The sequence below is a fragment of the Anolis sagrei genome, chromosome 9 (assembly GCF_037176765.1).
Source record: "Anolis sagrei isolate rAnoSag1 chromosome 9, rAnoSag1.mat, whole genome shotgun sequence".
Lineage (NCBI taxonomy): Eukaryota > Metazoa > Chordata > Lepidosauria > Squamata > Dactyloidae > Anolis > Anolis sagrei.
This window is the reverse complement of record NC_090029.1, coordinates 7,923,146-7,937,447: the sequence shown is the minus strand read 5'-3', so window position 1 is coordinate 7,937,447 and position 14,302 is coordinate 7,923,146. Positions and strand designations below refer to the sequence as shown.

At 44.4% G+C, this 14,302-nt stretch overlaps 1 protein-coding gene across 2 annotated transcripts in view; it reads left to right on the top strand.

Annotated features, from left to right (window-relative positions):
* LOC132762611 (neuronal acetylcholine receptor subunit alpha-7) overlaps nucleotides 1-14,302 on the top strand; it is a 155,401-nt gene that overhangs the window by 124,700 nt on the left and 16,399 nt on the right. For both annotated transcript variants that reach the window (XM_067471251.1, XM_067471252.1), the window contains 2 exons: nucleotides 3,148-3,315; nucleotides 11,485-11,679. In XM_067471251.1, coding sequence (XP_067327352.1) covers nucleotides 3,148-3,315; nucleotides 11,485-11,679 — 363 coding nt within the window. The remainder of the gene's footprint in view (nucleotides 1-3,147; nucleotides 3,316-11,484; nucleotides 11,680-14,302) is intronic.

The window sequence follows — 14,302 nt, the reverse complement described above, 5'->3', positions numbered from 1 at the left end:
CTGCTTCCTTGGAGACTAGGACGCGGAATAATGGTTTCAAACTACAAGAGAGGAGATTCCATCTGAACGAGGAAGAACTTCCTGACTGTGAGAGCCGTTCAGCAGTGGAACTCTCTGCCCCGGAGTGTGGTGGAGGCTCCTTCTTTGGAAGCTTTTAAACAGAGGCTGGATGGCCATCTGTCAGGGGTGATTTGAATGCAATATTCCTGCTTCTTGGCAGAATGGGGTTGGACTGGATGGCCCATGAGGTCTTTTCCAGCTCTTTGATTCTATGATTCTATGACTGTGAGAGCCGTTCAGCAGTGGAACTCTCTGCCCCGGAGTGTGGTGGAGGCTCCTTCTTTGGAAGCTTTTAAGCAGAGGCTGGATGGCCATCTGTCAGGGGTGATTTGAATGCAACATTCCTGCTTCTTGGCAGAATGGGGTTGGTCTGGATGGCCCATGAGGTCTCTTCCAACTCTTTGATTCTATGATTATATATACAGATGGTTTTATTGCTTTGATATTGTATTTTATGGTCTTGATACCAACTGTAAACCATCCCGAGTCGCCTGTGGGGTATATAAATATAGCAAATAAATACATCCCAAGATGCAGGGCTCTAACACTTGCCTTTTGTACTTAAGGCCAGTGTTGCAAGTTGTCAGAATTCGCGCACTGAGCCTGCGGGCTACAGAATCTGTTGGCATTTCTTTCTTTTCCCAAGATCATTTCAATGTGCTAAATTTTCCCCAAAGCATGAATCGACGAGAACTGCAAATCTTCATGCAATGTGACACTCCTGTACCTGCAGTCTCAATGGATCAGAGACAGTCACGGCGGGGGGGGGGGGGGGGGGGGGGGTTAGGTTTTGGAAATATCTCTAGATAAGCTCCAGGGTTATCTGAAATAATTCTTCTGTGTAAACCTTGGTGCCTGGTCAAATAAAAAGAGCCACCCAGAGGTGGCCCTAGATCAGTGGTTCTCAACCTGAGGGGGTCGCGAGGGGGTGTTAGAGAGGTTGCCAAACACCATCAGAAAACACAGTATGTTGTGTTGGTCATGGGGGTTCTGAGCGGGAAGTTTGGGCCAATTCTATCATTGGTGGGGTTCAGAATGCTCTTTGATGGTAGGTGAACTATAAATCCCAGCAACTACAACTCCCAAATGTCAAGGTCTATTTTCCCCAAACTCCACCAGTATTCACATTTGGCCATATTGAGTATTTGTGCCAAGTTAGGTCCAGATCCATCATTGTTTGAGTCCACAATACTCTCTGGATGTAGGTGAACTACAACTCCAAAACTCAAGGTCAACGCTCATCAAACCCTTCCAGTATTTTCTGTTGGTCGTGGGACTTCTGTGTGCCAAGTTTGGTTAAATTCCATCGTTGGTGAAGTTCAGAAAGTTCTTTGATGATAGGCGAACTAGAACTCCCAAATGTCAAGATCTATTTTCCCCAAATGCCACATTTGGACACATTGAGTATTTGTGCCAAGTTAGGTCCAAATCCATCATTGTTTGAGTCCACAATGTTCTCTCGATGTTGGTGAACTACAACTCCCAAACTCAAGGTCAGTGCCCATCAAACCCTTCTAGTATTTTCTGTTGGTCGTGGGACTTCTGTGTGCCAAGTTTGGTTAAATTCCATCGTTGGTGGAGTTCAGAATGCTCTTTGATTTTAGGTGAACTATAAATCCCAGCAACTACAACTCCCAAATGTCAAGGTCTATTTTCCCCAAACTCCACCAGTATTCACATTTGGCCATATTGAGTATTTGTGCCAAGTTAGGTCCAGATCCATCATTGTTTGAGTCCACAATACTCTCTGGATGTAGGTGAACTACAACTCCAAAACTCAAGGTCAACGCTCATCAAACCCTTCCAGTATTTTCTGTTGGTCGTGGGACTTCTGTGTGCCAAGTTTGGTTAAATTCCATCGTTGGTGAAGTTCAGAAAGTTCTTTGATGATAGGCGAACTAGAACTCCCAAATATCAAGATCTATTTTCCCCAAATGCCACATTTGGACACATTGAGTATTTGTTCCAAGTTAGGTCCAAATCCATCATTGTTTGAGTCCACAATGTTCTCTCGATGTTGGTGAACTACAACTCCCAAACTCAAGGTCAGTGCCCATCAAACCCTTCCAGTATTTTCTGTTGGTCATGGGACTTCTGTGTGCCAAGTTTGGTTAAATTCCATCATTGGTGAAGTTCAGAAAGTTCTTTGATGGTAGGCGAACTAGAACTCCCAAATGTCAAGATCTATTTCCCCCAAATGCCACATTTGGACACATTGAGTATTTGTGCCAAGTTAGGTCCAAATCCATCATTGTTTGAGTCCACAATGTTCTCTCAATGTAGGTAAACTACAACTCCCAAACTCAAGGTCAGTGCCCACCAAACCCTTCCAGTATTTTCTGTTGGTCGTGGGACTTCTGTGTGCCAAGTTTGGTTAAATTCCATCGTTGGTGGAGTTCAGAATGCTCTTTGATTTTAGGTGAACTATAAATCCCAGCAACTACAACTCCCAAATGTCAAGATCTATTTTCCCCAAATGCCACATTTGGGCATATTGAGTATTTGTGCCAAGTTAGGTCCAGATGTATCACTGTTTGAGTCCACAGTGCTCTCTGGATCTAGGTGAACTACAACTCCCAAACTCAAGGTCAGTTACAGTTATGAAGCAACAACGAAAATAATATTATGGTTGGGGGTCACCATAAGATGAGGAACTGTATTAAGGGGTCGCGGCATTAGGAAGGTTGAGAACCACTGCCCTAGGTAATTTTCAACGGTAAGCAAACAGTATTTTGGTGCCCCCCCCCCCCAACCAATCATTGATATATCTTTTCTGTTCATCATGGGAGTTCTGTGTGCCATATTTGGTTCAATTCCATCATTGGTGGAGTTCAGAATGCTCTTTGATTGTAGGTGAACTATACATCCCAGTAACTACAACTCGCATATGTCAAGGTCTATTTTTCCCCAAGAGCGCCTCAAGAGCGCCCCTGGGCAAAATCAACTATACTGCGAATGCTTACTTTGCGTAATGGTTGAGCCGCCCCTGAAGCCACCAAAAGTGGAGTGGAAAGCGACAACGACCAATAATGAAGTGATACAATGCACAAAAAACTCACCTGTGTTTCCTGATGAACTTTCATCTAGGAATATTCAAGAGCACTTGCTCCATCGATGTGCGTTGGTTCCCTTTCGATGTCCAGAAGTGTAAGCTGAAGTTCGGCTCTTGGACATACGGCGGATGGTCCCTGGATTTGCAAATGCAAGAAGCTGAAATCTCAGGGTACATTTCGAACGGCGAATGGGATTTGGTGGGTAAGTTCCGTGGGTCTTCTTCTAACATTTGGTTCATCCAGTTTTGCAGGGGAGATCTATCTATATAAATAAAAATGTAATGTTCATTTGTGGGATTAACAGAACTCAATAATCACTGGACGAATTGACACCAAATTTGGACACAATACACCTATCAGGCCAAAGAGTGACCATCACTCATAAATACACTGAAAAACACAACAGAAAAGACTTAAAAGGTAAAAAACCAAAAAGACACTACAGCATATTCAAAGGGTGGGCTTTGGCATAGCAGGTTAACCACCAGCTGTAGTATTATTTACAGTATTTGTATACCGCTTGACAGTTTGAAGATTGGGTTGGGGTGAGCTCCTGACCTTTAGTCCAGCTTTTGCCTACCTGTTGTATGCCAGAACAGGAACACATCTGTTTTTAAACAAACTAGTGTAGTGAAATTAGCAAGCAGTTTATTGAAGGATATATGTAAACAATAGGCCTGGGCGGTTTCGTTTCGTTAATTCGTAATTCGTTAATAATTCGTTAATTTTTCCAATTACAAAATGATAACGAACCATTCTGGAGCAATCATTAAAAAAACGAATTTTTAAACACGTTTTGGAAATGCTTCGTATTTCGTTATTGTATTCGTTTCGTTATTGTTCTGAGGTCGTTTCGTTATTATTTCCGCATGTCTGGGCCAGTTTTATGGTTTAATTAGTGAAAAAAAATTATAATATCACACCAACAGTCAAGAACAGAGGGAGAGGGAAGCTTCAGAAGGTTTTGGAGGTTTTTTAGCATATTTCGCGGTCGCGTCCGCCATTAACGAATCGATTCGTTATTGTTTCGGAAATCGATTCGTTAATTTTTTACCATTTACGAAATTTCGTAAATATCGAACTTTTTAAAAGGAAAATTTTGTAATTATTTTAAATATCGATTTTAGAAACAAATTTTTGCGTTGTTACCCAGGCCTATTATTTACAGTATTTGTATACCGCTTGACAGTTTGAAGATTGGGTTGGGGTGAGCTCTTGACCTTTAGTCCAGCTTTTGCCTACCTGTTGTATGCCAGAACAGGAACACATCTGTTTTTAAACAAACTAGTGTAGTGAAATTAGCAAGCAGTTTATTGAAGGATATATGTAAACAAAGCAATAAAATGGTAAAAACAGTATAGTTCAAAGCAATGTTGTTCCAAGATAAAAGTCAGTCAATAAGCTTCCAGATAACAAGGTAAAACACAAGGTCTAAGGCACAGAATCCATAGAACAAGGCAGCATGAAAATCCAATGAACAGAACAGGAACTTGGCAAAACTTGATTCATAAAACTAGAAATCCACTTGGAGAAACAAGACTGTCATGAAGTATCAACATTGCTTTCCTTTCATTTCAGAGGCCAAGAAAGGCTTTATATCGATACCAGGAAAAGTTTCACTGGTATCGTTATAAAGCCTTTCTTAGCCTCTGAAATGAAAGGAAAGCATTTCTCTTGCCCTTACAGCCAGAGAAGGCTTTCTTATCTCTGTTCTCCTGGAGACGAATTGACCTTCTTTGAACCTGAAAACTATGTCTCCGTATACAAAAGTCTAGTTCATCCTCATTAAATTCTGCACCTAACAAATCATCCTCAGAGAAAGATTGCTGTGGCCCATCCCCAGGAATTTGACCTTGTGAATCTGCAGGAGAAACACTCAGTTCATCAGACAACTCGGGCCTCTCTCCTGAGCTTAACTCAGGCCCAGCAAAACCCTCATCTTGATTGACAACAGACACAGTTCCAGAAGAACCCTCATCCCTATTGACATCAGACACAATCACAGGCTGAGCTGCAATGCTACTAGCAATTTGAAAACAAATATGAGTAGATAAATAGGTACAGTTTTAAAGCGGGGAGGTATTTAAGGCACTCAAAAGAAAATGCCAGAAAATGCCAGTGATTCAATCAAGGAGGAAGTTTACGAACAAAACTATTTAGCAGGGAAAGTGGAGCGACAGCACCCCTTGTGGCCAGAACCAAGCACAGCCTCCAAGATGGGGAAGTATTATTATTATTATTATTATTATTATTATTATTATTATTAACTTTATTTGTACCCCGCTACCATCTCCCCAAGAGACTTGATGCAGCTTACATGAGGCCGAGCCCAAACATAACAACAAAAGCAATAAAACATCAATACAAGCAATTAAAAAACATAGACAATAAAATACACAACATTATCAAAAAAGCAACACATAATTAAAACAGTGGGAAGGCCAAATGTAGAGTTAAAATTGGAAATAATGTTGGGCCATGAACAAAAGGTGATACTAGTGTTTGTGGAGGGCATACAAGCAGACTCAGGGAAATGTAAAGTGGAGGACAAAGTGGTATGGGATTCATTATTCCGGGAAGGCACACTGGAACAGCCACGTCTTCAAGCTCCTCCTGAAGACTGCCAGAGTTAGGGCCTATCTGATGTCTTTAGGGAGTGAGTTCCAGAGTCGAGGGGCCACCACCGAAAAGGCCCTCTCCCTCGTCCCCATCAAACGCGCCTGCGATGCTGGTGGGATCGAGAGCAGGGCCTCTCCAGAAGATCGAAGGGATCGTGTGGGTTCTTATACAGAGATGCGATCACGTAGGTAGGCGGGTCCCAAACCGTTCAGGGCTTTATAGGTAAGAACCTGAACCTTGAATTGGTTTATAGGTAAGAACCTGAACCTTGAATTGGTAGATGAATGGCAGCCAGTCGAGCTCCCTGAACAGGAGGGATGACCGCTCCCTGTAAGGAGCCCCAGTTAACAACCTGGCTGCCACCCGTTGGATCATCTGAAATTTCTGGACCGTTTTCAAGGGTAGTTCCACGTAGAGTGCATTGCAGTAATCCAGTCTAGAGGTGACTAAGACATGGACCACCTTGGCCAGATCCACCTTCCTGAGGTACGGTCGCATTTGACGCACAAGTCTTAACTGTGCAAAGGCCCTCCTGGTCACCACCGATGCCTGAGCCTCAAACGTAAGTGAAGAATCCAGGAGGACCCCCAAACTGCGGACCTGTGACTTCAGGGAGAGTGCAACCCCATCTAGCACAGGTTGCCACCCTATACTGGTTTACGATCGACCAGGAGGACCTCTGTCTTGTCAGGATTAATCTTCAGCTTGTTCATCCTCATCCAGACAGCCACAGCGGCCAGGCACTCATCCAGCACCCGAGGGGCTTCCTTGGAGTTAGGTGGAAAAGAGTAGTAGAGTTGTGTGTCATCTGCATAGAGATGGCACCCACCTCCAAAACTCTGCATGACCTCTCCCAGCAGTTTCATGTAGATGTTGAAAAGCATGGTAGACAGAATGGAGCCTTGCGGGACCCCACAGGTCAAAGGCCAGGGGTCCGAGCAGGCGTCTCCCAGCTTCACCATCTGGGATTGACCCTCCAGGAAGGACCGGAGGCACGACAAAGCCGTACCTCCAAGGCCCATCTCGGAGAGGCGTCCCAGAAGGATACCATGATCGATGGTATCGAAAGCAACTGAGATGTCCCAGAGAACCAACAGGGTCACACTCCCTCTGTCCAGCTCCCTGCGGAGATCATCCACCAAGGTGACCAAAGCCATCTCGGTGCCATGGCCAGACCTGAAGCCAGACTGTGACTGGTCCAGGTAGTTGATGTTATCAAGGAAACCCTGGAGCTGAGCAGCTATCTATGTACAGTTGTCTGATGTAGCAATGAAAATGATGTTATGGTTGGAGGTCACCACAACCTGAGGAACTATACAAAGGGATCATGGCATTAGGAAGGTTGAGAAACACTGGCCCAAAGACATATCAGATTGCATCTGATCTTGGAAGTGAAGCATGACCCCTCATGTCTTGCAGGGACCCACTGGCATGAGCCTCCCTCTAGCCTTGCATGCTCTCCCTCGCCTGCACATGTGCACCATGCATGCCTGCTCTCCCCTCCCCACTTGGAGTCTCAGAAACAGCCCTCCCCTTGACTGAGAGGCAGGCCAATCACATCAGAGGTGGGCTTTTGGTGGGAGGATTCGCCATCTGGAATAGACTCCCCAGGTTGAAAAACGCTGCTTTAAGAAAACTCCCCGATCCCCAAGAAGAAGGGATTTACAATGGATCTTGTCCATCTTAGGTAGAAATCTCACCACTTTCACATTTTGTGGACAGCTCTCTGAACTAGAAGTAGATGAACAGAATAGGAACTTGGCAAAACTTGATTCATGAAACTAGAAACTGACAGGGGATAGGGAAAAGGCACAACTACTTAATGCCTTCTTTGCCTCGGTCTTCTCACAAAAAGGAAGTCATCTTCAACCTCAGCAAGATGGAGTGGATGAGGAATTAGAGGATATCCAACCCCAAATTGGAAAACAAGTCTTCCAGGAATACCTGGCTGCTCTAAATGAGTTCAAGTCCCCTTTCAGGGCCAGATCAACTACACCCAAGAGTACTGAAGGAACTAGCGGAAGTCATTTCGGAACCATTGGCAACCATCTTTGAGAGTTCTTGGAGAACGGGAGAAGTTCCAGCAAATTGGAGGAGGGCCAATGTGGTCCCAATCTTCAAGAAGGGAAAAAAGGACGACCCAAACAATGACCAATGTCCGGTCAGCCTCACGTCGATACCAGGCATGATTCTGGAAAAGATTGTGAAGGAAGTGGTCTGCAAACACTCGGAAACAAATGCGGACATCGCTAATAGTCAACATGGATTTATCAAAAACAAGTCATGCCAGACTAATCTGATCTCTTTCTTCGATAGAGTTACAAGCTGGGTAGATGCGGGGAATGCCGTGGATGGAGCGTACCTGGATTTCAGTAAGGCCTTCGACAAGGTCCCCCATGACCTTCTGGCAAGGAAACTAGTCCAATGTGGGCGAGGCAAAACTACGGTGAGGTGGATCTGGAATTGGTGAAATGGACGAACCCAGAGGGTGATTCTCCCCAAGGCTTCCTCTTCATCCTGGAAAGAAGTGACGAGTGGAGTGCCGCAGGGTTCTGTCCTGGGCCCAGTCCTGTTCAACATGTTTATTAATGACTTAGATGAAGGGCTAGAAAGCATGATCATCAAGTTTGCAGACAACACCAAATTGGGAAGGAGAGCCAAGACTCCAGAGGACAGGAGCAGGATTCAAAACAATCTTGACAGATTAGAGAGATGGGCTAAAACTAACAAAATGAAGTTCAACAGTGACAAATGCAAGATACTTCACTTTGGCAGAAAAAACGAAATGCAAAGATACAGAATGGGGGATGATGAGGCCTGGTTTGAGAGCAGTACGTGTGAAAAACATCTTGGAGTCCTCGTGGACAACAAGTTAAACATGAGCCAACAATGTGATGTGGCGGCAAAAAAAGCCAATGGGATTTTGGCCTGCATCAATAGGAGCATAGTGTCTAGATCTAGGGAAGTCATGCTCCCCATGCTCTATTCCGCTTTGGTTTGACCACACCTGGAATATTGTGTCCAATTCTGGGCACCACAATTCAAGAGAGATGTTGACAAGCTGGAATGTGTCCAGAGGAGGACGACTAAAATGATCAAGGGTCTGGAGAACAAGCTCTATGAGGAGCGGCTTAAGGAGCTGGGCATGTTTAGCCCGAAGAAGAGAAAGCTGAGAGGAGATATGATAGCCATGTATAAATATGTGAGAGGAAGCCACAGGGAGGAGGGAGCAAGCTTGTTTTCTGCTTCCCTGGAGACTAGGACACGAAACAGTGGCTTCAAACTACAAGAGAGGAGATTCCATCTGAACATGAGGAAGAATTTCCTGACTGTGAGAGCCGTTCAGCAGTGGAACTCTCTGCCCCGGAGTGTGGTGGAGGCTCCTTCTTTGGAAGCTTTTAAACAGAGGCTGGATGGCCATCTGTCAGGGGTGATTTGAATGCAATATTCCTGCTTCTTGGCAGAATGGGGTTGGACTGGATGGCCCATGAGGTCTCTTCCAACTCTTTGATTCTGTGATTCTATGATTCTATCAGGTCATTGGGTAAGAAAGAAAAATCCAAGAAAATGGACAGTATAGATCGATTTCTCTAAGACTTTTCGGAACGCTTGTATAATGCCGCAGCTCAGATTCATATTCATGTTTCCGAGAATTAAAGGTTGATAACACAAGCAATGTACAAGGGGAAGAAAAGAGAGCATTAGTTGAGATTTGGCTAATCCCTCAGGTGATTTGGAGAAGAAAGGCCCACTCTTACGTCTAAATCCCTGAGATGTTTTTGCAAATCTCATCTCCGAGCCCTTTTAAGGAGTTTTACATATTCTATAGTTTTAAGTCCGCTGGGGCTTTCTGAAATAAATGGCATTTCCTGAACGCTCGTTCTCTCTCTCGTGGTTGCGTCATTTCCATATGATACTATCCTCGTTGACCAGAGGGAATCATTGATCTAAAAATAGAAGGCACAAAAGGAAAACTTGCATGTTTTTAGGTGTTATCCTGAAGTCAAGGATAACACCTAAAACCTGGGGGCCAATTCAAACAGAAATCTAACTTAAATGAAGTAACAACAACAACAACACTTTATTTATAGCCTGGGTTGGAGTGAGCTTCCGACCAATTTGTGTAGCTTGCTGTCGACCTTTGCAGTCCGAAAGACAGTTGCATTTGTCAAGTAGGAATTTAGGTACCGCTTATGAGGGGAGGCTAATTTACGATGCCATAAAAATCTCCAGCAAGCATGCAAAGAATGAGGAAATACTTCATCAGTGTCACAAATGGACAGTGGAGTGACAGCTCCTCTGGTGGCCAAAATACCCTCATGAAAAAGCTGGTATGTTAAATAGCCTCTGTGTCTGCCTATCTATGTTGTGTGTCTATTAGGCTTGGTTGATCAAGGGGAAAAAATGGTTCTAAACTCATTTTGTATATATTTATTTACCTCATTTGTATACCGCTCCTCTTAACCCTTAGGCGACTTGGAGAAGTTCACAACAAATTCAACAGTATACATAGTACAGACAATAGGCCTTTAAAACAATAGGATCACAATCAATAAACATAGCATCAATACAAAATTACATCAGTATAGCAAATCCATCAGGTCTCATCACTAGAATCAGTATCCAATCTCGTTATCCATTATTCCGCGTTCCAATAATCAGTCAGTCACACTGCTTAGCCAAATGCCTGTTTGAACATCCAGGTCGTTAATTTCCTCCGGAATACCAGCAAGGAGGGGGCCGATCTAATATCTGCAGGGAGAGCATTCCACAGCCGGGGGCCACCGCTGAGAAGGCCCTATCTCTCTGGGCATAGCCATGCCCACCTCATTCCTCTGTCATCCATCGCCATTCAGTCACCCAGGGAAGGCAAACTGTGAGATTGTAAAACTAATCTCGCAGTTTGCTTTCCCTGGGTGACTGAATGGCGATGGATGACAGGGAAATGAGGTTGAATCAGCTCTTCTTGATGGCCAGGAAAACTGCGAGATTGTAAAACTTGCACCAGACATCTGAAAATAATTACGAAAAATGGGGAAATGGTTTCAATTCATAATTACTCCTCACACTATTCCTGCATGGCTCGATATTGGATCAAAGGTAATTTTAATACGAATTCATTATGGGTTTAGAAACTTACAAACGCAATCAACCAAGCCTAGTGTCTATGGCACTGAATGTTTGCCATGTATAGGTAAAGGTAAAGGTAGTCCCCTGACATTAAGTCCAGTCATGTCTGACTCTGGGGTGTGGTGCTCATCTCCATTTCTAAGCCGAAGAGCCAGCGTTGTCCGTAGACACCTCCAAGGTCATGTGGCCGGCATGACTGCATGGAGCGCCGTTACCTTCCTGCCGGAGCGGTAACTATTGATCTACTCACATCTGCATGTTTTCGAACTGCTAGGTTGGCAGAAGCTAGGGCTGACAGCGGAAGCTCACGCCGCTCCCCGGAATCGAACCTGCGACCTTTCAATCAACAAGCTCAGCAGCTCAGTGCTTTAACCCACTGCGCCATGTATATGTATATGTACATTGTAATCCGTCCTGAGTCCCCTACGGAGTGAGAAAGGAGGAATAGAAATACAATAAATAAATAAATAAATAAATAAATAAATAAATAAACAAACTGATATTCACTGATGGTCTCTAATCCAAGTATTTGCCAGGAGTGACCCTGTTTAGCTCACAAGATCCATAAAGGATAAGGTATTGAAGTCCTTCGTACCCTACACTCTTTGTCTCTTCTAAACAGGTGTTCCTGGGAAAAGGACTGAAACCTTCTATGACTGTTGCAAAGAACCCTATCCCGATGTGACCTTCACGGTGACGATGCGGCGGAGGACGTTGTATTACGGGCTCAACCTCCTTGTCCCATGCGTTCTCATCTCCGCTCTCGCCCTTCTCGTTTTTCTGCTGCCGGCAGACTCTGGAGAGAAGATCTCTCTTGGTAAGCATATGGCTTTGTTTCCAAACAAAGATAGCTTGGCATGTGTTTCCTTCCTTAATATCACATTTGATGGGCATAATAGAGTTTTGGCACCAAGTAAACCCCTTGAGAAATCACAAAATGCTTGGATAGCTTTAAATCTGGTGGTGTGCGAAGATAAGTCTATGGCATGTAAGGGGACTGGAGTACGATACACGCATTGCTTTGCTATTTTCAGTCTTTCTTTTTCTTCCAGCCCTAAATTTATTTGATTAAAAATCCCATAAGTGTAGTATGGCTCTATGGTTCACTTCTGCCCAAAGTGACCATAGATTTGCGCAGAAGAACTGAGAGATTCCTAGAAAGATAATGCATCAAATAAAACAAAAGAGCTGTTGCAATCCAGAGCAGGGAACGAGGCCCTAAGATAACTATCCACCACACTTGACTGTGAAAAACAATCCTTTTTTATTGAAGAAAAATGGTTACAAAATAAAGGAAAAATGCAAGTCAAAAGCCACAGCAAAATCAGCAAACATGAATGTCCATGAACAAGGTCAAAAACCCAAAACCACACTGTAAAACGCTGGAACCTGTTAGCAATCCACTAACCGTACTTGATATCCTAGAAATCTTTCAAGACCATGGCCAGGGAAACCGGGAAAACTGCCAAGGTCTTCATCAATCTGAAATGATGCCTGGACTGAGAATGTCAGCCCGGCGGAAGGCACTTAAAACCGAAGAATTGGTTCCGTGAACCGCCCCTCTGCTTTGAAGCCGTTGTTTGTATTTCTTTTAATCGGGAAGACCTTCGCAACCTGAGTGATTTACTTCTGTCTTGCCAAATCTGGCCCCTTCTGTTCTCATTAAAGTTCCCAGGTGCAGAAGGGAGTGAAAGGTCATGGCTTCCCTCTGAAACATTCTCATGAACACTGGTACTTTCATTTTCCAAATCTACAGAAGTTTCTTCCTCACTAATTTCAGGAACATTGGCATTTTCCAAACCTACAGCAGTTTCTCCCTCACTAATTTCAGGAGCATTGGCATCAAGAGGTACATTTTCATTAGCATCAGTAAATATATTTTCATTAGCATCAGGAGGAACAAACAGAGAATCAGGTTCAAGTTCAAACTCAGGCTGAACCCCAACAAGAGCAGGGTTTGTGTGTGTGTGTTTTTCCATTTTTTGCAGGGCTCCTATGTCCCTAACAGCAACAAATGTGGTGCGCTGACTGTTGGTGCTACCTTATTTTGAAAAAGCTAAAAAGGGAAACTACCTTTGCTCATTGTAATTTATCCAATAAGACATGTCACCATATTCCAATATTCAACTTAGTTCCTTGGGAAATGGAAGCAACAATTGTTCGATATTCTAGCAATAGTACAAAGCCGGGCTTTAGCACAGCTGGTTAATGGCAATTCGAAGCCTGGGTCGGGTGAGCACCCAACCTTCAGCCCAGCTCACTGTCCACCTAAGCAGTTCATAAACAACTGTGAGTGGTAAGTAGAGAAATTAGGCACCGCTGTCACACCTCAGAGTAGAATCACCTTGCTTAAGATACCAACCAGCACACAGTCTGTAGTCTTTATGGTTAAAGATCGGGATAACATAGCACTTGAAGCATAATCCAATAGGCATCAGCAAGGCAAGACCCAAGGGAACATGACAAAGTCCTGGAACCATGAACAAAGACCTCAAGGTAAATCCAGCCTAGCTTAGGCAAACTCCTTAGGTAAACGCAAAAGTTGCTTTGACAAAGATCTGGTCTAAAGTTCCCGTATCATCAAGGTCAATCTGCTCATTAGCAGCCAGGGATCAAGAGTCTATTCCGTAATCAAAAGCCAGTCCAGAGATTCAAGGTTCTAGGGTTCCAAGAATACAGGAGACAGGTCAAGATAACGAAAATCCACAAACCTGGGGGAAAACCAGCAGCATCTACCACCAAAATGAAACAAATACTTTTCTCCCGAAGATCAGTCCCAAGGCTAGCGCATTATATCCATAAATACCCGGCTGCGACCTATCTCTTGCATACCTCCACCCTTAATTGCTTTCACCCATGAACTCTTACTTACAGATTACTCAGCCCTTGAGAACTTAGACTTACATTAACCCTTCCATCACCAACTGCTAGGCCTACCACCACCAACTATCATCAACTGCAGAACATGATACATGAAACTCTGTGATATGCCCTGAGTCTCCTTCGGGGTGAGAAGGGTGGACTATAATAAATAACAGGGTATAGGGTTATAGCCTGTGCTGGATGGGGCCGCACTCCCCCTGAAGACGCAGGTTCGCAGCTTGGGTGTGACCCTGGACTCATCGCTGAGCCTGGAGCCCCAGGTTTCGGCGGTGACCAGGGGAGCTTTTGCACAGCTAAAGCTTGTGCACCAGCTGCGCCTGTACCTTGGGAAGTCTGACTTGGCCACGGTAGTCCACGCTCTGGTTACATCCCGACTAGACTACTTCAACGCTCTCTACGTGGGGTTGCCCTTGAAGACGGCCCGGAAGCTCCAACTAGTCCAACGTGCGGCAGCCATGATTCTAACAGGAGCGGAACGCAGGGAGCATACGACCCCCCTGTTGCTCCAGCTCCACTGGCTGCCGATCTGCTACCGGGCTGAATTCAAGGTGCTGGCG